Raw genomic sequence first — 27,898 nt, forward strand, 5'->3', positions numbered from 1 at the left:
TTCTTCTTTCAGCTTTTCCCGGTTAGGGGTCGCCACAGCGGATTACCTGTCCGCTCATGATTGGCAGTGAAGTTTTTAATACTTATATAAAATAGATTTTGCATAATTATACATCTGTTTTTCAGCTTTCCTTTGACATAAGCATATCATAAACATTTTATTTGACTTAGTTATGAAGAAACTGCAAGCTGATATGTATTTAGTGAAGAGTATAGTATAATATTTTTCCATAACAAGGCCAATGGTCCAATGGGACTAACCCAGTCAACAAAGTGTGATCAAAATAAGTAAGTAATATACAGCTTCTCACTGGCTGGCAAGGAAAATTCTTCTGAACAGAAATGAGAGCCTTTTTAAAAACATTACTGTGTGTTCTGAAAGTATTTAGATTTTTTTAAAGCATTACTCTGTGTTTGTCTGACTTTTTCTTCTAATGTAAATAAGTGTGCCACTCTTTGGAGATTCAGGTAAATTAAACAAGGAGTGCCATTTATTGTACAAACACTTGCTACTTGTGTCCCTCCTGTGTTGTATGCATTCCTTGTTATGTCATTCATGTAAGCACCAATGGCGTGATTATGTATCAGAAATAATGAAAGCCTGGTGTACAATTTATACTTCTTTATAGCGCTGTGAACATGGGATAACGGTTCCTTTAAAGTACAATCATAGAAGAGCTTAATTTTTAAAACATTAAGAAATATTTGGAAATGCATAATATTGTTTTTACTACTGCACTTAGGAAAATATTCATATTTTTACATTAAAAAGTAACATTTTTGCTAACGCATTTACGTTTTTGGGAATGACAGACCAGAAGTTTATAGAAAGAATGTGGATTATTTTTTGCAAATATTTACAGTGGTCACTTAATCAGAATGATGTATTAAAGTAATGATTGTACACCCCTTATTCTTTTCTAAGGAGCTGGATCCAGAGGAGTTCTCTTCTCTTAAGGATAAAATAATCACAAAGGCTGATGCCCGGAAGTATGAAGAATCACTTAAAAAGGAGCTTGTTAACTGGGTGAGGTGTGGCCACAAAGAAGAGGCAAGTATTTCCATGTATCATAAAATGCCATAGATGAATTATACTTATGTTAAAGAGGATAAGGGGCTGGTTCTTCTTTAAAATCCTGACTTCCTGAAAGTCAAAGCTTCAAAAGAACGAAAAAAAGCCCAAAAAACAACAGGGTAACACACTCCTTTTTTGTGTGTTTTGCATGGGGGCAAGCTCCTCTGCACCCCCTGAACTTATATATACGAAGTACACAGTTGCACTAACTCAAAGAAGGGAGAAATATCCCTAAAAAGTGAATAATTGCCAGAGAACATTTAGAAACCACACCTGCAATGATTTCCTATGGAGAAAAGAATTCAGCATTGGGCAGTTTGTCTTTTTTTTTTTTTTTTTTTTTTTTTTTTTTGTGCAAGCTAATGACACTCGTGAGCTTTCTCATTGAGATTATGTAGGAAAGCCTAAAGGATTATTATTGCTGTACAGTGTAGAAGTTAAGGTTGGTGGACACCTTATTTTCATAATTTACAAATTCTGACAGGAGTTCTGATTATTTCTGTTTTTAAAAATATGTATTTAACTTTAACAGTCATAAATACCACGATTAAAATAACAGGAGTCAAACTTGGGGAGAAAAGAAAAATAATTTGAGTGTGCTTGTGTATGTGTGTGGGGAAAAAGGTACCTATAGTTTACTGTCTGCATAACAAATGGTATCACTGAGTAAAGTTTATTAATAATATCTCAGCAATAATTCACCATTCCGCATATATCACAGATGTTATTATACATATTTAGGGATACATTTAGAGGTAGGCTATATATTTAATATGATAATCTTACTACCCTTCCATTAAAGATGTGTTTACCTACCTAAAACAAACAGCATGACTCTGCATCCACCCATGATTGTAGGTTAGCTGAAGTGGTCAGTTAACCTTTCTGACTGACATATTGCACTTCCTTCTACTAATATTTCCTAGTTATTCTAACCACAGCCTTGTCTCAGGGAGGTGGGGGTCATGGATCAGATCAGATCATTCCCAGCATCAATGTTTTCTCCACTTAATCATATCTTCATACTAAATGGCCACAGTGGGTGAGCTTTAGTTTTACTACCCAACCATTCAGTGAGCATTATAGGTTTATTTCCGTAAGTATTGATTATTTTGAGGGACAGATGATCCGCTGTGGTGACCCCTGACCGGGAAAAGCCGAAAGAAGAAGAAAAAGATTGACTATTTTGAGCATCTTGCATTTTCATGAAAATCACAAATGTTTTCCAACACTATAGTTCAAAAACATCAATTTTCTGACATTCATCTATACTTAAATGGTCCAGCACTTACAGACGTATGTTATTACTGGGAAAATCATTGCTTGTACTGTACAGAGTTTTGCTGACACTGTGATGTCTTAGCACTTAGCATTCAAATTTGCCATAGTTCCACTTCCAAGAAGTAAGTGCCTTCTAATTTCATAGGTTAATAGGTAAATACTAGGTTACCTGCCCTTGCAGGCCATTTTAAGCTTAGCCATTTTCCGTTTTTGTGCTTGAAATAACCTATCCTATTTGGTTATAGATTGGCCTTATCCATCCCATGGTTGATAATTATATGTTACCCCTAATGGGAATAACTGGGATCAGACCATAGATAATTTGAGGGGACACATGCATGGGATAAAGCATTTAAGAGTTGCCTGTATCCACTAGTAGTAAAGGGGGCAATCCTAGGGTAAATTTTCTGTTTCCCTTCCACATATTTAAGTTGCTGTTTATGTGGATGAGGAGTTTGTTCCAGGGCAGTAGTATCCTCTGTAAGATACATCTGTCCCTCCAAACTGTTCTGTTGACATTGTGGTAGAGGTTTAGATCCCTAGGCAGAGTATTTCTGATGACATTTGACTTTCTAATGTGCAGTAAATCCATCAGTAGTGGGTTAGAGGGTACCCTATATGACAGACAACAGGTCATCTTTTAAAAGTCTGTAGGATACCGAGTATAATGACAGGGCTTTGAGTTGGTCCATGTAGGACATGTAATTTAGGCCTTGTATGCTTTTAGTAAGGTATCTGTTTGGGTGTTCTGGTTGTTGCATATGTCTAGACAGTTGCATGCCAAAGGAGGCATTATATTCAATGACTGTCCAAATGAGGGCTGAGTGAAGGGGGGCAGTGGCATCCCTAGATCTAGACACAGTAATTTTGTTTATAAGCTGTGTAGTATAGAAGGACTTTCTTACAACAGTGGACACATGTTGGTCAAATATTAGGTCATTGTCCACATAAGTTCTCAAATCCAAAACAACTGTGTAAACTCTTATGGGAGTATTACCAGCAAAAATGAAAGATGCACAAACTACTGAAGTAAACACACAACGAACGAGGAGCCACCAAGCTGTACAAACGCTTCCTTAAGTCGTGCACCAAACCACTACTTTATTACTTAAAATAAAAAACAAATAATCCACATAAATTCATGTAAGCACTTTTGTTTAAGCCTTGTTAAACTTCATCAGACAATTTAAAAATGGTGACATCACTTCCTTTTATACTATCTAACTTATTTCAATTAAAACATAATTGATCAATTAGCTCATGCTGCTGTTGTTACTAGTATGCTGTATTCAAATACTTAAATAAGGTGTGCATTATACATAACTCTCATCAAAAGGGGACATTCAGAGACTAAATACCTTTTGTATGAAAATATAATAATAAATATACATATACTATTTTATAAATGTGCATAATTTAAAATACATAAACAGATAGATGAATAAATAAATAAATAATTATTACTGCAAATCTTTGTATATGTTAATACCATATGATCAAACTGTTCTATTATATATATTATTATACATTAAATCTTTAAAAACATTATAGAAACATTTAGTCAAATGTGAATCTATTTAAACTGTGTATTACCTAATTTCTATAAGCACTATTGAGTGCAGTTTAACTCATACAATTTTATTTTTTTGTAGTGCTTTCAGTTTTAGTACTGGGGTAATTGAGCTACGCTGTTTTATTCAAGGCCACATATCTGCTTGTGTTTTTATTTGCCATTGCAATTCTTTAAGTTCTAAATAAAGGCCCCAAGGTCTCTTAGCCTCTATTTACACCTGGTCTATCACTATAAAAGAAAACTGGTGATTGCTATACTCACTGATGTGCTTTGCCAATGCATTATTAGGTTTATTTTTCTTTATAGCATATTCATGCTCATAAATTCTTTGAGCTAAATGTCTTTCTGTTTTTCCTATATAGAAATTTGGGCAGGAATTGCATGTAGCCAGGTAAACAACAGCTTTTGATTTGCAGTTATGTTTACCACGTAGATAGAACTTCCTGTTTCTAACATAGAAACTTTCACTTGTTAAATAAATTCGTTAGAGTCAGACTGTAAAAATCATTGAGTTATTCAAACACAATGTCAATTAATAACAAACAATAATGCAGGAGAGCTTGAGTATCTTAAAGCTCTAATGTACATTAGGAGGCAAAAAACCATACACAAAGTTTGTATAGAATTTTGACTGCTTTATTGACCAAAACACATTGGTTATATACATTTCATTATCAGTTTTGCCCACCTCACTGGTGTGGTCAGTGACAGGGTCTTTACATCATAGTAATTCATAAAAGTGCTGAATTTGTGTTTTTCAAAAGTCCTTTTCCCATGAGAATGTTGCAGCCTTGCAAGCAGCTGGTCAGTCACGATGACCTCCTGAGGATGTAGCCAATTCAAGGTTCTCTGATTAGTTCAAATACAATAGATGTATGTCTTCCTTAAAGCCTCCCTTTGTCTTTCTTGTTCCCAGCTGCACTATCAGAGATAGTGCGACAAGGCTACTCTCCTGGTGGAGGCAGGAAAGAGGACACACATGCGAACAGATTTATTATTTTCTAACTTTGCAAAATAATCTTTACTTGAAAGACATGAGCCAGACTGCATCTGCAAGCTGCCAAGGTCAAATTTCTGATTACACTGCAGCTTGTGCTTCAAGCAATAATATGCAGGTTTATTTCTACTATTATTCTAGTAAGACAGAATTAAATGCATTACCTAACCTTTATTCTTTATTTTAAGTACATTTATTCCTAACTAAAGTACACATTTCTCTATATATTTGATCACACAACTTATATATGTTTGAATGATTAAATACACATCTTCCTAAGCAGCACACATTGTAAATATATTTTCTAGGCAGCATGTATGTAAATATATTTTCTAAGCAGCACACATTGTAAATATATTTTTCTAGGCAGCATGTATGTAAATATATTTTCTAAGCAGCACACATTGTAAATATATTTTTCTAGGCAGCATGTAGATTTTTCTAACATTCTCCCTCCTTTTAATGCATTTAATACTATGTGAAACATAAACAGTATTAGTTCATTTCTTAGCCTTTTCCTTTCAAGGACTTTCAGCTAAGTAAGTCATTTGTTTTATATTTCAGATAGACTTTCACTTGGTATCAACAAATTCAATTCTATATCTTGGTACATAGTTTCAGTCACTGATACATCAACTAAGTCTTTAACTAATTTTTTCACACAGGGTATCCCAGCAGACACATGCTCCAATTATGAGCAGTACCACACAAATTGCAATCAGAATGTTCATAAGGACCGACCCCCACCCCCCAAACAGATTCTGGAAAAAGTTCATCAGTGGGTTTGGGCCTGGTTCTGCCATTGCTGACACCTGCTGTATTACCTCCAGGTGATCATTAATTTCATGCTGGTTGTCTGGAATGTACGCACAGCATTCTTCTTTGATAAGCGCGCATTACCACCTCTCGCCGCTAGGGTGAAGTTGAGAGCCATTCGGTTCTGTAATACAACTGTTCTCATTGCATTCATCTCATCAGTCACAAGTTCAAGAGCGAAAAAAGTCGCATTGCTCATTACTTCGAGAAGTTTTGACAATTTTCTCAATTCCCAAATCGATTTGACTGCTCCATAGGTTGGGAATATTCCAGCCCAGGATATAACACTATCACTCAAGTCCATATGGGTCAATTTTTCTTTGTCCTTCACAGACGAATGATCCTTCCAGCTTGCTTCAATCTTACCCACTGGATTAGTAGGTTTTCTGACTGTATTTTCAGCTCGGTGAGCTACATCTCTTACATTACGGTATTTTACCCAGGGGCAATTCTGCAGTATGTCTTATGGCTGGAACCAGATAACCCAAAAAACAACTGCCGGACCAATTCTCAGGTAACCATTTATAGGCCTTTTTCCCACAAACAAAATAACAGTTTTCTACTTTTGTACTGATGCGGGTTAACCCTGAATGAAACATTTTCTTATCTATAACAGAGAATTGTCTATATATTTCAGGAGATTTTTGCACATTTCTCAATGTTGTTTTCATCAAGCTTAAATATGAATCATAATTGTGCTGCAACTAGTACCTTGGTCTATAGGTTTTATATAACATTTGTAAGACACAGTTATGTTACAGTTACTCCAACCAACCTGGAGTGTATCATTTTTAACAAAACAAACAATTCCTTTCTGAGTAACAGGCAAATGTAATGCCACTTTGTCTTGTGATCTCACAGTGCCTGTGTCAAATAACAGGTTTTCCCAAGTTGCATTTATTCCCAAGGGGACAGCAGACATCAAAAGTCCTCCATATGCTGTGGGTATTGCAGTACAGACCCAGCAATTTGAAACGTTCATAGTCTCTACATAAACTCGTTTCATAGCCAGGTATGTGTTAAAGTTTGGGTGCCAGTCTGTAGCCAGTCCTTCATCACGCTTTTATTAATTTCACTTCTGCAGTTATATGCAAGAAAAACCATAACAACAAAAAGGTTACTACAAACATAGTTATTAAGTGTATGATCAGTAGGCCAGTGAACCAGTGTCTCTGGGGTTGTTTCACATTTTTATTCATTCTGCCTCTGGCCATCCTGTTCCTGTGGTATGTCCAAACTGAATTTCTTAACAGGTTTACAGTGGGTTAAATGAACCCAAGATGATCTCTCAGCAATTTTCACTGCAGTGGGTGTTGCCAACAGTACCTGGTACGGACCTTCCCACCTTGGACTCGCCCAGTTCTTTCTCTTTATGATTTTCAGCCAAATCCAGGACCCGGGGTCAGCACGGCTTCTGGTTTTGTTTCTTGTTTATCTGAAAAGAGTTCAACTGCAAAACAGTCTTATTTGTTAATAACTTTTTCATATAACTAGCTAATGAGCCATCGGCCTCCAGCTCTGCAGGCATGAGGGCCTTCCATTGTGGCACACAATATGCCCTTCCAAACACTATTTCAAAGGGGTCAAGCCCTTTACATTTGGAACAGTTCTCATGCTCAGCAGTGCTAAAGGCAGACAGCAAATCCAAGTCTTTTGAGTCTCACTCATTAATTTTCTCAACTTGTTTTTCAAGATTCCATTGTACCTCTCCACCAGTCCTGCTGACTGAGGGTGATAAGCACAATGGTTTTTCAAAGAAATCCCAAAAATCTCCCAAGCTGCTGTATCGTCTGGTTAACAAAATGTGTCCCATTGTCACTATAAATTCTTTCCGGTATGCCAAATCTAGGAATGATTTCTTTCACTAGGGCCTTTGCCACTGTTGCTGCATCCGGATTTCTAGTTGGAAAAGCTTCTACCCATTTTGAAAACATATCTATGATTACTAAACAGTATTTTTCCCTTCACATTTGTTCAGTTCTATGAAATCCATACAAATAGTATGGAACGGATAGGGTGGTGTTGGAAAACTCCTCGCTTTGGTTTAAATGCTCCCTGTGCATGATGTTTGCTACAAATATGACATGTTGCACAAAATTTTTGTGTATAATTGTAAATCCATATGTTTGGAATGTTTTGTTAACTAACTGTACCATCCCCCCTGTTGAGACATGGCTCTGCCCATGACTCAACAAAGCTGCATATCTAAATAAATTAGATGGCAATATGGGCTTTTTCTCTTTGGAGATGTACAGTCCCTCTTTAAGGATTGCTCCTCGTTTTATCCACTTTTGCTTTTCTGCTTTTGTAGCTAATGTCTGCATTGTTTTTAACATTTCTAAATCTAGAGTCTCAGAAGGTTGTAGTTCTTCATTTAAAAGCACAGTTTCTGGGTCTGAGGCAGCTTGCTTGCAGCTGCATCAGCCCGAGCATTCCCTTTGAAATTCTGTCTTGTTGTTTTGTATGGGCTGCACATTTACAGATAGCTATTCTAGTGGGTAACTGAATAGAATCTAACAGGTTCAGAATTAATTGCGCATGATTAATCGGCTTGCCAGTAGATGTTATCATTCCCTGTTTTTCCATTGTTGTGCAAAGACATGCACTGTAGAGAAAGCGCACTGACTGTCAGTATATATGTTAACACATTTGCCTTTCGCTAGAGTGCAAGCACGTGTCAAAGCTATCAATTCTGCTGCTTGAGCTGACAGGTTATGTTGCAGGGGTTGTGCTTCTATGATTTCGTCATCAGTCACTACTGCATAGCCCACTAGGTTCTTCCCTGTAGGACCTCGTCTACAGGACCCATCCACAAAAATGTCACCTCAAGGCCAGCTAAAGGTACATCAGTAAGATCTTGTCTGGGTGTGGTTATTTGTTCCATTTCCTGTAGGCAGCTGTGTGGTATGCCATCCACAGGAATTGGAAGTAATGTCGACGGATTTAATGTTGTACAACGTTCAATTGTCATATGGGGTTGACTCAATAGTATGGTCATGCAAGAAAGATGTCTGGCAGGGGATAAAATGCTATTTTTCCTGCAGTAAAATTATCGCAACTGCATGAGGTACTCTCAACGTGAGAGGATGAAACAACACCACTGAGGCTGAAGCTTGCACTGCCATAGCTGCTGCGACTACTGCTTGTACGCAGGGTGGTAATGATCGTGCCACCGGATCTAACTGTGATGAATAGTAAGCTATGGGGCGTTGCTTGCCGCCATGTTGTTGCGTCAGTACTGACGCCATATATCCGCCTACAATCTACAGTTTGGAAAAATCTCTTATGGTAATTGGAAGCCCTAAAACTAATGATGAAACTATCAGTTTTTTTAGTCTGCAAAAGGCTGCCTCTGCTTCCGGAGTCCAGTGTAGTGTTTCTTGTGCTGCCATTGGTGTTTTAAATATTAAATCAGCCAATGGAGCCGTTTCTAAAGCATAATTCGGTATCCAACTTCGCAAAATTATCGCTCCCAAGAAGGACATCATTTCCTTCTTGGTAGTTGGTCTGGGTGCTTGTAAAATAGCTGTTTTTCGTTCTTCATCTAATGTTCTGCCTTCTTTGGATATCACATATCCCAGGTATTTAACCTGTTCTTTCCAAAGTTGCAATTTATGTTTATTCACTTTATGCCCTTGCTCAGCTAAGAATTTCAATAATGCTATTGTGTCTTCCCTACACTGTTGCTGGGTAGGGGCTGCAAGCAAGATGTCATCTACATAAAGTAGTACTTGGCTGCCCCTGGTGGAGAAAACCCTGCCAGGTTGCTAGCCATCTCTTGTGCGAATATCGTTGGACTTTCACTATATCCTTGTGGTAGTCGGGTGTACGTATACCTTTTGCCCTGAAATGTAAATGCAAACCAATGCTGGCTGTCAGGGTGGATAGGTATTGAGAAAATGCATTGCTAATATCTACCACGGTGAAATATTTCTGTTGCGGCTTCAAATCATTTAATAAGGTATGTGGGTCTGGCACCGTAGGTGCTCTTGGTATTACCGCATCATTTACAGCTTGTAAATCTTGTACCATCCGCCATTCCCGCTTTGCTTTTTTCACAGGAAATAGAGGAGTATTACATGGTGAATCTAAAGATTCCACCAGTATCCCTTCCTTGAGTAATGCCATTATAATAGGTTTGATTCCCTGTTCTGCATCCTTGCTCAAAGGATATTGTCTTTTTCTTGGTCTAAAGGCTGATTTTGGTGTAATAACTACTGGCCCTGCTGTACGAATAAGTCCTACATCTGATTTTCCTGTTGACCAAAGAACATTTGGTATTTCACTCAAAGCTTTTTCTTCTTCTTCTATCAAGAACGCCATTCAGCTGTCTTCACTCTGTTGTAAGTGTACAGCTGGGCGTGCTTGCGGTAGCCAATTCAGTTTCTGTTTCTGTACTCCTAAGTCCAATAATTCTGAGTCAGTTAGTCTCTCCCATCCTGTCACTTTGTCACCCAAGTCTACCCACCTAACATTCTTGTTTTTGGTTAGGCTAACGTGTGGTAGTTTATTGGATTTGTACAATTCCAAAACTCCTGAGGTAACGAACAACTTACCACACTGTTGCCCTCAGTGTCCCAGTATAGGGTCCGTAATATCAGTCTATTTGCAGGATTCCTGAACAACTTTTGTTCGTATTCTTTATCAGGTCCTGGTGTGCTACAATAATATAGGGTACAATGTAATAAATGTTGCTGGTCAGTATCGAAGGGAGGCACCTTGCTGGTGGCTACATTCATCAGTTCCTCGGTCACTGCCCCTGGTCCGGTTGTAACCAGATCCTGGCTGTACCAATAATAAGCCTCCCCCCCGACCGTACTACAAAGGTGTCAGTTTGTCTCTGTGCTTCCATACCGTTCATGGTAGGGACTACTGCTATGCCAAAAAGTTGCATAAGATCTCTTCCTAATAGGTTCATGGGGCATTTGGCAGAAAGTACTATTTTACTTCTTTGGGTCATGCCCGAGACTGGATCAGTTATTGCTATATCATGGGAAAGTGGTTCCCTGTACAACTGTCCGTTTGCTGCTTTCACTAATATGTAATCAGGTGACTCAGAATGTTCCGGTAACTTTGAAGGATGTATCAAAGTTCGCGATGCTCCTGAATCACACAAAAATTTGATTTCTCTCCCTTCTACCAGAAGTGTAACTTCCGGTTTCGTGTCTGCTAAATAGAGTTCTAAGCTCAGTAGTGCCAGATCTAAAACTTCACTTTCCCCAACTTCTACATCCAGTTGCATGTCATCTGCTTCTTCTAAGGTATTTACATCATCCCCCTGCTCATTAGTCTCTTCTGATAACTGCTGAGCAGCATAACTGTCATATAGTCAATCCTCATCTTCCTTATCCTTTTTTTCCGCAGGTGCCTTGCTCCTGCAATCCCTTGCCAAATGTCCCTTCTTACCGCAATTGAAGCATTCACCTTTTTTCTTTCTGCTCTAATAAATTTCTGAGTTTTTGTCAGAGCGTTTGTTACCCTGAATATTTTGCTTACCCTTTTTGGCTGCTTGTACTACAAAACTTCCGCACCGTCTTCAGCTGTGAAGACCTGCGTTTTCTTTTCTTTTACTGTTAAAATGTTTTTCGGCATGTCTAGCATACTCTAACAAGGCTTGAAGCCTACTTGTTCGGTGATCTATCATGTGCTTCGTGATGAAGCTATTGATAGGGCAATACAACCTTTCAAAAATGCATTCTTCAATTGTTGTTCATATGAACTATCATTCTTTTGATTTTCAGGAACAGGCATGCCACTATGGTTATTAAAACATTCTAATAATCTACCATAGTATGCATCCACAGTTTCATTATCTCGTTGTACACACTGGTTAATGCAAGTCCAGTCTGCCCTAGGTTTCCATTTTTCAGTAATGCGGTCTGTAAGACCCTTCAATCTAGTATCTAGTTCTGCGTCACTATGTGGGAGTGGCCTGTGTTGTGCGTCACGGGCATTCCAGGTGCCACAAATCATGTGCCAGTCTGGACCTAAAATTTGTCTAACTACTCTTTCTACCTCTTCCCCATTTAAGTGGTAACTCAATCTCATACCCTGTAAATCCTGTAGAAATTTCTCAAAGTTAATTTTTGGATGGGGAATTCCTTCTGTAGCTTTTCGGATGTCTTCCGTGTCCATGGTCTATACACTAAGAGAGTTGAGGCCTGGCCCTCCTGTCCTGCCTCTTGGGTTTGGTACTTCTATTAATGGACAGATTTCCTCACCCTCATCTAATAAATTCCCGCTTGGTTGAACATCTACAAGTGTTTGACGTGTTCGGGATCTAGTCCCGATAGGTTCTCTTACAAATGGTTGTCTTAATATCCCTGTTGTCTCTGGGTAACGTGGGGGTCAGCCCTCCCGCTTCATATTCTGAGTAAGGCATCGGTGGACGTGGTAGGGAGGGACCGATGCTACTATTACATTATTATCCTCTTTGTCTAAAAATAATGCCTTTGCATTTTTATTTTTCTGTTCCTTCGGTTCGCTTCCTCAATCCACCTATGTGCTTGAGGAACACCCAACTGTCGTTGTTTTTTGCCTGACCTTCTGCCAGATTTTAACTGTCTCAAAAGTTTTACTAATGACATTTTATCCAATTTAGCATCAAAGTCATACTTGTTAACCCATGTTGCAAAATATCTCACATTATCTGCTCTCTGTAATTGCATATATTTTGCATCTTCTGTTAGGGGCGGTCACGTGACCCTTTAGTGCATTCATTTCCCATGTCTCTGAAAGAGAAAAAAAGAAGAGAGAGAGAGAGAGAGAGAGAGAGAAAAACAACAGAACTGTTACGTAACCCTTTCTCTTGTACCACGTGGTATCTCTATTCCCGTATTCACAGTAGTGTCTAGAATGACTGTTTACTTTGTTTTGCTTTATTTCCTGATCTATGACTCAAGATACAATACTGACTACCTCTCCCTGCTATCACAAACCTTAGCAATAGCACAGTGTAACCTGGTCCCCGATCTAAAACAAAAACAAAGAGAGGAATTCTGCTTACCCGAGCCTCCTGCTTATGTTTGATAGGCTTTTTAGGACCCAGTTTTCCGCTTTTGCCACAGATCAGACAAGTGGACAGCCTCTTTAGGCACGACAATTCAGTCGGAGGTCTTTCCTTCTTCTGCAGACTTCAATACCACCTATATATTCTGACCTGTAGCTTACCAAGGGAATTCGCACGATTAGGACCAAGATGTTAAATAAATTGTTAGAGTCAGACTGTAAAAATCATTGAGTTATTCAAACACAATGTCAATTAATAACAAACAATAATGCAGGAGAGCTTGAGTATCTTAAAGCTCTAATGTACATTAGGAGGCAAAACCATACACAAAGTTTGTATAGAATTTTGACTGCTTTATTGACCAAAACACATTGGTTATATACATTTCATTATCAGTTTTGCCCACCTCACTGGTGTGGTCAGTGACAGGGTCTTTACATCATAGTAATTCATAAAAGTGCTGAATTTGTGTTTTTCAAAAGTCCTTTTCCCATGAGAATGTTGCAGCCTTGCAAGCAGCTGGTCAGTCACGATGACCTCCTGAGGATGTAGCCAATTCAAGGTTCTCTGATTAGTTCAAATACAATAGATGTATGTCTTCCTTAAAGCCTCCCTTTGTCTTTCTTGTTCCAGCCGCACTATCAGAGATAGTGCTGACAAGGCTACTCTCCTGGTGGAGGCAGGAAAGAGGACACACATGCGAACAGATTTATTATTTTCTAACTTTGCAAAATAATCTTTACTTGAAAGACATGAGCCAGACTGCATCTGCAAGCTGCCAAGGTCAAATTTCTGATTACACTGCAGCTTGTGCTTCAAGCAATAATATGCAGGTTTATTTCTACTATTATTCTAGTAAGACAGAATTAAATGCATTACCTAACCTTTATTCTTTATTTTAAGTACATTTATTCCTAACTAAAGTACACATTTCTCTATATATTTGATCACACAACTTATATATGTTTGAATGATTAAATACACATCTTCCTAAGCAGCACACATTGTAAATATATTTTTCTAGGCAGCATGTATGTAAATATATTTTCTAAGCAGCACACATTGTAAATATATTTTTCTAGGCAGCATGTATGTAAATATATTTTCTAAGCAGCACACATTGTAAATATATTTTTCTAGGCAGCATGTAGATTTTTCTAACAACTGTCCAAATGAGGGCTGAGTGAAGGGGGGCAGTGGCATCCCTAGATCTAGACACAGTAATTTTGTTTATAAGCTGTGTAGTATAGAAGGACTTTCTTACAACAGTGGACACATGTTGGTCAAATATTAGGTCATTGTCCACATAAGTTCTCAAATCCAAAACAACTGTGTAAACTCTTATGGGAGTATTACCAACAAAAATGAAAGATGCACAAACTACTGAAGTAAACACACAACGAACGAGGAGCCACCAAGCTGTACAAATGATTCCTTAAGTCGTGCACCAAACCACTACTTTATTACTTAAAATAAAAAACAAATAATCTACATAAATTCATGTAAGCACTTTCGTTTAAGCCTTGTTAAACTTCATCAGACAATTTAAAAATGGTGACATCACTTCCTTTTATACTATCTAACTTATTTCAATTAAAACATAATTGATCAATTAGCTCATGCTGCTGTTGTTACTAGTATGCTGTATTCAAATACTTAAATAAGGTGTGCATTATACATAACTCTCATCAAAAGGGGACATTCAGAGACTAAATACCTTTTGTATGAAAATATAATAATAAATATACATATACTATTTTATAAATGTGCATAATTTAAAATACATAAACAGATAGATGAATAAATAAATAAATAATTATTACTGCAAATCTTTGTATATGTTAATACCATATGATCAAACTGTTCTATTATATATATTATTATACATTAAATCTTTAAAAAAACATTATAGAAACATTTAGTCAAATGTGAATCTATTTAAACTGTGTATTACCTAATTTCTATAAGCACTATTGAGTGCAGTTTAACTCATACAATTTTATTTTTTTGTAGTGCTTTCAGTTTTAGTACTGGGGTAATTGAGCTACGCTGTTTTATTCAAGGCCACATATCTGCTTGTGTTTTTATTTGCCATTGCAATTCTTTAAGTTCTAAATAAAGGCCCCAAGGTCTCTTAGCCTCTATTTACACCTGGTCTATCACTATAAAAGAAAACTGGTGATTGCTATACTCACTGATGTGCTTTGCCAATGCATTATTAGGTTTATTTTTCTTTATAGCATATTCATGCTCATAAATTCTTTGAGCTAAATGTCTTTCTGTTTTTCCTATATAGAAATTTGGGCAGGAATTGCATGTAGCCAGGTAAACAACAGCTTTTGATTTGCAGTTATGTTTACCACGTAGATAGAACTTCCTGTTTCTAACATAGAAACTTTCACTTGTTTTAGAAAGAAAGAGACCATCTACTCGAGAGCTTTAGTACTCACTTTCTCTCAAGAGCATAATCTAATTAGGGACATACTAGTTGACAATTGGACCATATTGCTCGAAGACCCTCATTGCAGAAATCAGATCAGTAACAAACCCACAATAGTCTATAGGAAAGGCAGAAGCTTTAAGGAAATTTTAAAACATGTAAAAGAGTCACCTAATCACACAAATATAGGTATGACTAAATGTGGGGGCCTGTCATTGGTGTTATAAAATTAAAACAGGCGAAAGTTTCTATGTTAGAAACAGGAAGTTCTATCTACGTGGTAAATATAATTGCAAATCAAAAGCTGTTGTTTACCTGGCTACATGCAATTCCGGCCCAACTTTCTATTTAGGAAAAACAGAAAGACATTTAGCTCAAAGAATTTATGAGCATGAATATGCTATAAAGAAAAATAAACCTAATAATGCATTGGCAAAGCGCATCAGTGAGTATAGCAATCAACAGTTTTCTTTTATAGTGATAGACCAGGTGAAAATATAGGATAAGAGACCTTTGGGCCTTTATTTAGAACTTGAAGAATTGCAATGGCAAATAAGAACACAAGCAGATATGTGGCCTGGAATAAATGCTCAATTATCCCAGTACTAAAACTGAAAGTACTACAAAGAAAAAAAAAATCATATGAGTTAAACTGCACTCAGTAGTGCTTATAGAATTAGGTAATACAGTTTAAATAGATTCACATTTGACTAAATGTTTCTATAATGTTTTTTAAAAGATTTCATGTATAATAATATATATCATAGAACAGTTTGATCATATGGTATTAACATATACAAATATTTGTAGTAATTAACTATTTATTTATTCATTTATCTATTCATGTATTTTAAATTATGCACATTTATAAAATAGTATATGTAAATTTATTATCATTATCTTTTCATACAAAAGGTATTTAGTCTCTGAATGTCCCCTTTTGATGAGAGTTATGTATAATGCACACCTTATTTAAGCATTTGAATACAGCATACTAGTAACAACAGCAGCATGAGCTAATTGATCAATTATGTTTTAATTGAAATAAATTAGATTGTATAAAAGGAAGTGATGTCACCATTTTTAAATTGTCTGATGAAGTTTAACAAGGCTTAAACGAAAGTGCTTACATGAATTTATGTGGATTATTTGTTTTTTATTTTAAGTAATAAAGTAGTGGTTTGGTGCACTACTTAAGGAATCTTATGGGAGCATTGTCAATGTGGTAGTTCCCTGGGGTAGATGACTTCCCAAAGGATACAATAATGCATTTTTTGGCATTTAGTTTCAGTCCTTGACTTTGGCACCATTTATTTATTTATTTAGAACAAACCTTCCTGCAAGATGGCTAAATCATTTGGGGATTCAATGACATCTCCTAGCTTGCAGTCATCTGCAGACTTAGTCAGCCAGAGCCTTTTGGTATTGGCTTTTACTTCAGAAAAATAAAATAGATGCCAAACAGGAGGGGTGCCAGCACAGAGCCCTGGGAGACTCCACTGTCTGGTCTCTTTGTGAGGTAACTTCCCCTATTTAATTATTTTCATCCTATCTATGAGCTAGTTGACAATCCAGCAGGTGACATAGGTGTTTATTTCCAGTTTATTTAGGTTTTCTACTATGCCTTAGTGAGGAATTGTGTCAAAAGCGTTGACGTGTACCATGGCTGTGATAATCATCTCTTAGAGTTCTTTGAGCACAGAAAAACAAAATATGTCACTGCCTCCACATCTCCCCCATCTGCTTACAAAGAATTTATAGGAATAGGTGGCATAATGTTTTAATGTTGAACAGTAAACCTGCTTTTGTGCTTTATTTTTTCACTTTCATCAACAGGATCTTGAACTCCTCCTCAATTTCACTCACTACAGTGGAATCATCTATTTATCTAAGTTTATTAATACAGTAGAGAGTTGATTATCCAACCAGCAATTATCCGAAATGTCAATTATCCAAACACAGTCTTCCAAAGTTTTTGGGTAGGAAAAATCATAAAGGCTGAATATGTAAACTTTATATGTATTCACTTGAGCATGTTTTTTGAGCCTGTAGCCCACTTATGTGAGAAGAATATTCTTTATTGTCCACTGGAATCTCTGAATGGTTGAAAAGTGTATTTCCTCAGTGCAGAAAAAACAAGATTTTAGAAGTTTATCCATTTCAATGTATGTTTGATTATCCGTACAGTTTGATTATCCAGACTACCGTAGGTCTCAGTTAGTTTGGATAGTCAACTCTACTGTATTTCTCCTGAAAATTCTAATTCCAGCATCTGATTTGTCTAACCCAGTATTTCTCATGATGTATTCATTCTTTAAATTAAATAAGTGCAATGACAATATACATCCTTATTGTTATCTTCTCACTCTTTAACCAGTCAGTTGTTCCATATTCAGTTATATTTGTTGCTTCTTAATCTGCATACAGATCCTTCATAAGGCAGTAGAGCTGACCCATTAAACCCATTTATCTAAGAACTTGCTACAGTTTGTTATAGTACATACAATTAAAGATTTTAGAATAGCCAGCAAAGGTGAATGTTTTCTTTTTCTAGTATGTGCTTGCCTTCTTTCTCTATTATGCAGCAGTTGTTGGCAATTTTATTTTTTCTGCTTCTACTTCCAAGATGAACTTGTATATCTGACAGTCCTCTGCCTATGCATTACTGGAGACTAGCTTGAAAGATCTTAAGAAATCCTTGCTATTATGTGAAGCAAGTTCAGCTTTTCAACAAACCAGCTAGCACTGTAGGAAGGCTTGACAACAATACTCAAGCTAAAAGCAGGCTTTAAGCAAATTCAGTTACATAAACGCAGGAATAATCCACACAGCATTTTATTCTTGCGTTATGTTCCTGAAGTCATAAGCCTGCTTTCAACTTGAGTGTTGTTGTCAAGCCTTCCTACAGTGATAGCTGGTTTGTTATTTGTTTTTTGTAGTTTGCAAGCACTTGCCCTAATATACTTTTTAAGTTCAGCTTTTTGATAACTAGAGCAGTTTTAAAATTGCCGTTTTTGGGGTGGGAATATAAGCTGAACTTTTCCAATGCAATGGCAACAGCTGTGTTTTTCAAATTTCCCACCACATTTTGAAAAACATTGTAGCACCTTAACTTTGCAGAATTTTAAGCAGTTCAGTTGGAATTCCAACACTTTTTGTAACTTTGTTATGAGCAAAAAAGGGTATCAGAGTCCTATTTGACTTTACTTTCTATAATGTCTGCCTCTATGTCAAAAACAAGATAATGCAGTTACTAGTGATTTTAGGATCCTTATAAAGTTCTTCTGTATACTTCTGTCACCTTAATATGCTCTGATTCTGTTAGTTCCCTGTGGTGTTTTCTTTCATCATGCCCATTTTACATGGAGATTTTCCTTAACATCACCCTATCCGTACTCTGCATATAAATGATGAAGTAGAGGTAGTGCAGATTTTATTTCCTTGGTCTCAAATATTTGATGATGACTGCTTGAAATCAAAAGACAGTTTCTTCTTCTTGTAAGGAAAGTTATGGCAAATCAGGATACGGTTTTAAACAACAAAGACATTGCAGTATCCAACAAAAGGTGCATATAGGCAAATATATGTTTTTTCCAATAATATTTGGCTGTGAGAGGTGAACTATGTCTAGGGCTGTGCACTGAAAAAATAAATGATTTGAACGTTGGTGGTAGAGAAGATATCTGAAAATTACACGGACTGGAAGAAGATCAAATCACTCAATGACTCAAATAAACCCAGACTGTTCACTAAGTGGGCCTTGATAGTAAAACTAAAATTAAGATAGTTTGGCCAATCAGGATTTGACACTGATACTGGGAAAGCTTGAAGGCAAAAGAAGGGGGTGCAGAGGATGAGTTGGCTAGACAGCATTACTTAAGCAATAAAGTTGGTGTGCCATGAAAAGTAATATTCAACTAAAGGACTAAGAAGCAGCTCCATAGGTCCATTAAGACCCCATCCATGATTATTCAGTAGACCTATTCATTCTTCTTTAGTGGAAGAACCCATGCCCATTCCCTTTCTGTTGGTGTGGGGAAACTGTTCTTTGGAGTTAGATCTGGATGATCCATTCATTCCCCAGTAGGCTATGTTCCGTTTTGCGACAACAGTCTGTTCATTTATTTGTCCCCTTTAAAAATAATAATAATACCCATTTGTTAACCAGGTAGGTTCACTGGACACAGACTCCCTTTTTGGGGGTGACCCATGAACAGTGTGTGGTTAAGTGACTTGCTTAAGATCACACAGTAGGCAAATGTGACCTGAAATGATCAAACTCTGTACATAAATACATATTCTATTATAGATTTATATACTAACAAATCATTTTTCAAGGGGTCTATGTTCAGCCATTGAATGGAACGTCCACTGAACAGCTGAATATCGAACCCTAGGCATTGAACGTTCATCTAGCGAATGTTCATTTCATTGATGGGAAAAGTAACTAGTTGGCTACCACTTCCCTATGTGCCCTACCGCAGTATTTCAAACCTACTCAGGTGGGAGGCTCCCCACACCCACCCCAACTACATATACCAACTCTGAGACCGCACTACAGTGGAGAAAAGAGCAGACAGGGAAGTGGCGGCCAACTAGTTATTTTCCCCATCGATTAAATGAACATTCAATGGGTAGAGTTTAATGTTCAGCATTTCAACGGAAGTTCAATTTGATGGCTGACCATAGACCCTTTTTCAAGAACATTCTCATTAACTTCTTACTTAATACATGCACATTATTTTTTAAGCATATTAAAACGCTTTATAGCCTGTTTAAAGCAATAAGAAAAATAAGAGGAAAAAAAAAACAAGAAAAGAAACAAGCAAAAGATTGATTAAATGAATTTTGGTGCTAGTGCAGTCCTCGCACAGTGTGCATAATTACTCGAGCAGCAGGCCTTAGTATTTCAGTTCTACTTGTTTCCTCTTCTAGCCCATAGGATTCCACATTCATTTCAATCATGACTTTAATCATAGTCTACACTTCTTTGTCAGGTTAGATTTACTATACTTTTGCATATTTTTCCATTTCTTTGTATTATTTGTCCTAAGTATCTTTATTGTATTACATCATGTCCCTGTTCAGTCTTTCTTTCTTTCTCTTTGAGCAGGCTTTCTACTTTACTTTTGGCCATTTTAACTGTTCCTTGCTTTCCATTTCTATCTCCTTTTGTTTTATTTGAGTCACTATTCTTTTCAACTTCCCTTACCAAAGGGTCTATTTCTGTTTCCACCTTTTCGAGATGGTCTTTTTCCCCACTGTCATTATTATTGGTACTTAAACTTCTTTGGTGTACCATATTTGCTTCCCCGAGTAGAAACATCTTAAAATGTTTCACCCCATCTCCCACTTTTTCCCCTCTCTAGCTCTCCCATCTCTGTCTTAAATTATGCCAGTGCTGGGCAGGCCCAGAACTTATGGAGACTCAACTTCCTGTTTCACCTCCAGCACTTTTTGCTAGTTGTTGTGCACATCTTATTTAATCTAGCTGGTGTATAAAAATATTGGTGGAGGCATTGCCAGGCAGACATTTTGAATTTTCTCACTTTAGTTGCATATCTCGGGATTCTTCTTACCTATGTCCAAATCTTGTCTGACACTTCCTCTTGGATCTCTATTTCCCATTTCTTCATTTTTCCAAATAATATTTTTTCCTCCATCTACAGTAGATCTAGCACTATTGCAATTAATCTTTTATTATATCTTTTGGGGAAAGGGTAGTTACTGTCCTGTCATTTTTTTTTTTTTTGCTTATCCCACCTTACTCATAGGACTTGAAATTCTCATTACATTTCATTAGGTAAGGCATGCTCCTTTTGCGATTCTACTCAGAGTTTCAGCTTTTCATTTTTGAGTACCTGAGTACCTTTTTTTCCATCTCTATAATAAGGAGTTATTCTCTTTGTCTGCTCTTTTCCCTCCTATTGGGAGTAGTTAGTCCTCCCGGCACTTTATAACTGCTTCCTGGAACAGGATCCTACCCCACCAAGCTGTTATTATATGGATTTCATTTTGGGGTTCTGGATATTCTGATAAGTATTCCCACAAATCTATTCCTCTGGCCAGATGTTCTGTCCTCTCCCATATAATCTTTTCCCAGTCAGTAAAACATAAGTGGACTGTTTGACTATACTTTAGAAACACAGGGTCTTTAAATTCAGCTGACATCCATAACCATTAATGTGTCTGCAATATGTTGTGTGTATGAGGTCATAAGAAGGTTGAAACATGCAGTTCTACAGCTAGTGATGTTTGGCTTTATTGGCCTGAATCTGTCCATAAAGACTTAAAAAGAAAAAAGTCATGGACAGTCAGAAGCCATATAGCTGAATCACTTGATTTCCTTAAGGAGTCATTTGCATATATCCCATGGGCCTCTATTACAGGGCGTTTAAGGTATCACACAGTGAAAACTCTAGCTTGACTAGGTTTTTCTTGTAGTTTTTACTAATTAGTCTGTGTGACCTTTTTACTCTTTGGTTTGGTCATTATAGTACTCATTAGGCCATTTACATTCATTGATGCTGTCTTTAATTTGCTACCCATATCCTAGTTTAGTTTTCTCTTTTCTCTGGGACTCTTTTTTTTCCCCACTTGCTAACTCTGTTATCTGGCTCTCTCTTCCTAATCTTCTCTCTTTTTGTATTTGCTGCCTATTTGTCTTACCTGTTTGCAGTCCTTATTAGTTTCCTTTTCAGTGTATGCATGTCCCTCTGGTGTATTCCTTTCTTGTTTGGCAGTTGATCAATCTTAGAAATTCCTCACCAGTCACACTAGAAAATCTCTTGCAACACATATGTTTTACCTTCTCTACTATACGGCTCTCCCATCTTGATCAATCTTTGGTCTACTTTAAAATCCAAACTAGAGCAATGCTATAATAAAGTTTCTAGGTTTGCAACCAATCAGACATACTTTATCCATCACTGCTATATCCTCAAGTGTCTAAACTGGCTTGAACTAATCTGTCACCTGCCATACATGCAACCCCTCCTAGCTACCAAGATAATATATAACTCCTCTTCCAGTCCATCTATTTGCAGTATCCTCTACCACTATCATGTAAGTCATACCCTCCATTCTGCTGGCAAGCAACTACTTGAAATCTACAAACCTAAAAAAGCTAAAGCTTGGAACTCCATCCCAGTCACCATCAGGTCATTTCCTAACATCCATTTATTTAAGTCTTCCATCAAATAATTCTTTATTAGCTCTTAGTTCTGCTCTTGTTCTACAAAAGGCTAATAAATTATTTTTGTTCCTGTACTCTGCCTGGTTAATACCTTGTTTTCCTGCACATTCTTGTCTCATATCCTCAAACTTTTCATCCAATCACCTCCATTTTAACCTGTCTCTAATTAATGTCTCCTTTTCACATACAGACTTCCTACTGTATCTTACTACTTTTCTACTTAAAACTTTGTAACGTAGTTTTGTTACTCTTTTTAAAATTCTATAGAGTAGAATTCTTAACTTCTGTCATCTGTACGTCCTCTTTGCTTTTATTATCTTAATTACTAGTTGTATCATCAACAGCATTTAACCTGCAGTTTTATTGTATGATTATAAGCTGTTTATACCAGAGGTTCTCAAAGTGTGGGTCGCAAGCTGAATTTGAGTAGGTTGCGTTAAACAACCTTGTGGCAAACTTTTTGTTAGAAAACTGCAGGGTTTTAGGACCTCATGGGAGACTTGTATACAGAGGAATCAGCCCCAGAAACCTAGGACGTGTCTTTTAAACTAAACTTAGTATAACCTGTGGGAGATGTGATTTACAGCCAGCAAACAAGGATGTAGAGTCAAGCCAGAGATTTAAGTGCAGTAATTCATTGTGAATCTCTACGTGAACTGAGCCAGCAATTCAGTAAGTGCAGAGATTTTAAGTGATCCAAGCCAGCAATTCAGTAAGTAGCCAAGTGTGTGTGTGAGAGGTTCAGTAAGTAGCTGTGTGTGTGTGTGTGTGTGTGTGTGTGTGTGTGTGTGTGTGTGTGTGTGTGTGCGTGCGTGTATGGTTCAGTAAGTAGCCATGTGTGAGTAATTCAGTAAGTAGCTGTATGTGTGTGTATGGTTGAGTAAGTAGCTGTGTGTGTGTGTATGGTTGAGTAAGTAGCTGTGTTTGTGTGTGTGTGTGGTTGAGTAAGTAACTGTGTTTATGTGTGTTTGTGATTCATTAAGCAGCTCTGTGTATGTGTGTGCAATTCACTAAGTAGTTCTGTGTATATGTAATTTAGTAAGTAGCTGTGTGTATGTGTGTTTGATTCAAGTAGCTCCGTGTGTGTGATTCACTAAGTAGTTATGTGTGTGTGTGTGTATTTCAGTAAGTAGCTGTGTATGTGTGTACGATTTAGTAAGCAGCTGTGCATGTATGTTCAGTTCAGTAAGTAGCTCTGTATGTGTGTGCGAGATTCAGTAAGTAGCTTGTGTGTGTGTGTGTGTGTGTGTGTGTGTGTGTGTGTGTGTGTGCGTGTGTGTGTGAACGTGTGTGTGATTCAGTAAGTAGCTCATGTGCATGTGTGGTTCAGGAAGTAGGTCATGTGTGTGTGGGGGGGGTGTAAAATGCTGGCTGGTTAAGTATCTTCGTTCAGAGTCAAACCCTGAGCCTTCACTATTAGCAAACAAGTGTCTTAAACCTCCATACCAACTGCCAGCATACACCTCAAGTGTGCACAATGTCCACATTTATGGCTAATATGTTTGGTGTATTCCACATATAATTTGTGGTTTTCTGTCAAATTAGTGAGGATTGAATTCACTAAATAAGGACAGACTTCTTATTCTTCAGAAAACGTATGGTAACACAATGCGTTTTATTCCAACAATTTTCTAAATTTATATGAGCAACATTTAAAACTTGTGCCTTTAACCAGATTTCTTGTGCTAAAAGGTTGAGAGATATGACTGCCAGGTCTCTTTTAATTTGTTTTTTTTTAAATCACTGAGGATTATAGTTCGTCATGTCAATCATAGTTTCCTAGCTGTGTTACTTTGTGTCAGTGGTGCAGCAAGTAGCATACTAATCTTTGGTTCAGAAGGTTGTGTGTTCTCTTCCCATTCCAAGTCGATTGATGACATTACTGTATAGCATGGGGGTGTGCTCTCCTTTGAATGACATACCTAGTAATTCTGAACTTGTTGTTGATTTTCCAGCCCTTTCCTATTGCATACCCCTAGGACTTCGTTTTTTTTAAATGTAACATAGGCAATTTATTCTTCAAGGGCAGCAGACACTGCAAAGTGTTTTGCAGCAGCAACTTCTTCATTAGTTACAGTTCTATTTAATGTTGAGTTATTCAGATGACTTTTAATTCTGCAGGGATTGTGCATAATGACTAATATTGGTGGATTATAATGACAGCAGCCTGAGTGGCCTTTTATGGTGTTCTGAAATGGGTAGCTTTGTCATTATTGGTTTGTACATTTTGTTTCATTGCTTACTGGAAAAAATTAAAACACACAGGTGGTGCTATATTAAAAAAGGAATATAATTTAACACATGTCAATGTAGACGTTGAAGACATCATCATCAGAAATAGAACACAAGCCCATTCTTCACATACACCTCATTATGCATCTGACTAATAAAGTTATATATTATAATTGTGTATCAATTAAAATTTTAAAAGTAGTAAAGATATTTTTTATTCACCCCTTCCTTTTAAAATATGCATTATAAGTGAGTAGTGGGTTGCAAAAAATTATGGTTTTCAAAAGTGAGTCTCAGCCCATAAAAGTTTGGGAACCACTGGTTTATACTATCTCTTGTTTTATACATTTTATTGTAAATTGATCATATTTATGTATCTGTGGATCTTTTCTCCTTGAGTCTTGTATCTGTTGAGCTTTTCTCGCAAAGCCTCCACTGGAAATGGGTTTCTGCCCAGTTGTACTTTCCCAATAAACAAATGTCGATAAATTGTGCACCAAACACTAAAGAACATGCAACTACCCCTATTTTGAATGCCTTATGCTTTCTTGCATTCAGCTTTTCTGCCCCCTTATAACTATGTACATATTTACAGTTCCTGCTTCCTCCAAACGAGTCCTTGTGACTCATATGTGTGTGTGTGTGTGTATGTATATATATATATATATATATATATATATATATATATATATGCGGTTTTGTTCAGCCCTTGTTCTGCATCTCTCAGCAGTAGCATTAGTGCTATTGGCCCTCCCCATGCCTCTACCCTAAATTTCCTGTTTAGTTCTTCTTGTTTATATTTTCTTTCCTTTCTTTCTCCTTCTGTTTACTTTCTCTTTACTTTCTTTTTTTTTATATGGTCTACCATTCTTCCTCTCTCTCTCTCTGCTTCTCTGTTGCACACTTTTTTTCAGTCCTTCCTCAATTTTTTTCTTTCTCTTAGCCACAACTTTTGTTCTTTTGATTACCTCAATTTCTTTCCTTACTTTCTCATTCTTCCCTTAGTTGTACACTCAACCGTCTACATGTCTCTGCTGTCATATGTTTTATTATCTTTACCTACCCCCTCTTATTTAATGCTTTTAGTCACTACATATTTCAACAGAGTGGTGATACTATTATGGAGTATTTCACTTTCTTTAATGTGTGCTCTATAGGCTATTCCAGTCAGCCTGTTATTATTCTGTCTCTTTAATGTTCTTCCCTTGGTCCTGACCTTTCTTCCTACATTTCACATCTGTTAATCCGGTGTTCCTTTTCTCACAGATTACTAGGCAGTTTGGCTGGCAGCCTGCCAATCAATGGCTCCTTTGGCCAGGTCACAGTTTCCTCTTCCTGCTTTGCCCTACTCATTATGACTTCCTGTAATAGACTAACATGAAACTGTTGTTGATTTTCCAGCCCTTCCCTATTGCATACCCCCAAGAGTCTACATGAGCTATCCTGAGTTCCACCATTTTTTTTCTATTTAATTATGTAGTTATGCAAGTTTCCCATACAAATCTTTGGGCAGACACCATTTATCCAAAGCTTTTACCCCACTTATGCACTATTTATATTTGTTTAGACTTCAGAGTTGCTTCCCTGCTCTCCCCCCGCATGTGGATACAACTGTATAAGCCCCTTCCCCTCTCTTTTATTTAAGGAGTTTAATTGTGTTTCCTTTAGGCTACTTTTATTTCCAGGGTTGAAAATAGTAATGGGGGATCATAACTCAAAGTGCCTTTATTTTAACAAATTAGCATTCCCACTCCTATCAACCAAAACTGAAACAGGAACACAGCTTATTAAATTTCACAGTTTGCTATTTCCAGATTCAGGTTCTGTCCCAGTCAGTATGTTTTAGTTTTAAATTAAGTGTCTGTATCTTTACAGAGCCTCCTACTCATTTTTTATTTATTTATTTATTTATTTATTTATTTGCCACTTGGATTACCGTAATTGTTAAATAAAAACAAATGATAACAACACAGGAGGCTCAGATGCAAAAACTTTACTAGTGTACACCAGGAGGCAAAATACCATACAATACAAGTATAGAGTTTTGTCTGACATGATGTAGGAAATACACAATTTTATATAGTCATACATTCAAGCTGTGCCCACTTCACTGACGTGGTTAGTCACAGGGCACCTACATCACTATGGTCTACAATATTCTATTCATAAGAAAAAGCTGATGTTATACATTTTAAAAGTTTTCCCATGAGAATAATACAGCCTTGCAAGGCACCTGGTTAGTTATAATGTCTTTCTGTAAAATGTTATTCTTTCAAGGTTTCAGTCCTGCTCGGATACAATAGTCGGTTCAGTCTTGTAATATACTTCTTTGTTCTTCTTGCAACATTACTTTAGCAGCTGTGCTGTATCTCTGATAATATTCACAAGGCCAATTATCTCAGAGGAAGGAAGAAGGATTTTCAATGCTTTATACATTTAATTTTCCTGACCCAGCAGATAATCATTAGTGAAAAACATAAGCTTGCTGAGCTGGCTACTGCCAGGGTCAGAGTTCAAATACACTGCAGCTCCAAAGCTTCAAGCAATTACATGTAAAATCAATCTTATTGCCATATTGTAAATAGAATAAAATGCATTATATACTATTTGCTTTTAAACTAGCACTTCATACATGTTCAAATACATATTTTTCTAACATTTTCCTCCCTTTTAATACTTTTTATTCTATTCAGAAACATAAACAATATTGTATCGTCCCCTAGCCTTCTCCTTTAAGGACTTTCAACTAGGCAAGTCATTTAGTTTATATTTCAGAAAGAGTTTCATCTGGAACCAATAGCTCCAGTTCAATGTCTTGGTACAAAGTCTCAGTTACAGATATATCAACAAAATCTTTGACTAATCTTTTCATACAGGGGATCCCACAACAGACACATGCTCCTAATAGGAGCAGACCAACACAAATAGCAATCAAAATATTCATTAGGATAGAACCCCACCCACCAAATAGGCTCTGGAAAAAGTTCGTCAGTGGGTTTGGGCCTGGTTCAGTCATGGCCGATACCTGCTGTATTACCTCTAGGTGATCATTGATCTCATGTCGATTGTCTGGTATGAACGCACAGCATTCTTCTTTGATAAGCGCACACATACCACCTCTCACCGCTAGGGTGAAGTCAAGAGCCATTCGATTTTGTAGCACAACAGTTCTCATTGCATTTAGTTCATCAGTCACTAGTTCGAGAGCGGAAAAAGTTGCATTACTCATTACTTCGAGAAGCTTCGACAGTTTTCTCAGCTCCCAGATCGATTTGACTGCT

The 27,898-nt window shown here is 37.0% G+C and overlaps 1 protein-coding gene across 1 annotated transcript in view; it reads left to right on the forward strand.

The window, feature by feature from the left end:
* LOC122794924 (probable ATP-dependent RNA helicase DDX60) overlaps positions 1-27,898 on the forward strand; it is a 3,096,781-nt gene that overhangs the window by 1,674,786 nt on the left and 1,394,097 nt on the right. Inside the window, exon 23 of the mRNA XM_044063517.1 lies at positions 925-1,050. Coding sequence (XP_043919452.1) covers positions 925-1,050 — 126 coding nt within the window. The remainder of the gene's footprint in view (positions 1-924; positions 1,051-27,898) is intronic.

The sequence above is a fragment of the Protopterus annectens genome, chromosome 2.part1 (assembly GCF_019279795.1).
Source record: "Protopterus annectens isolate FY-2018-M chromosome 2.part1, PAN1.0, whole genome shotgun sequence".
NCBI lineage: Eukaryota > Metazoa > Chordata > Ceratodontiformes > Protopteridae > Protopterus > Protopterus annectens.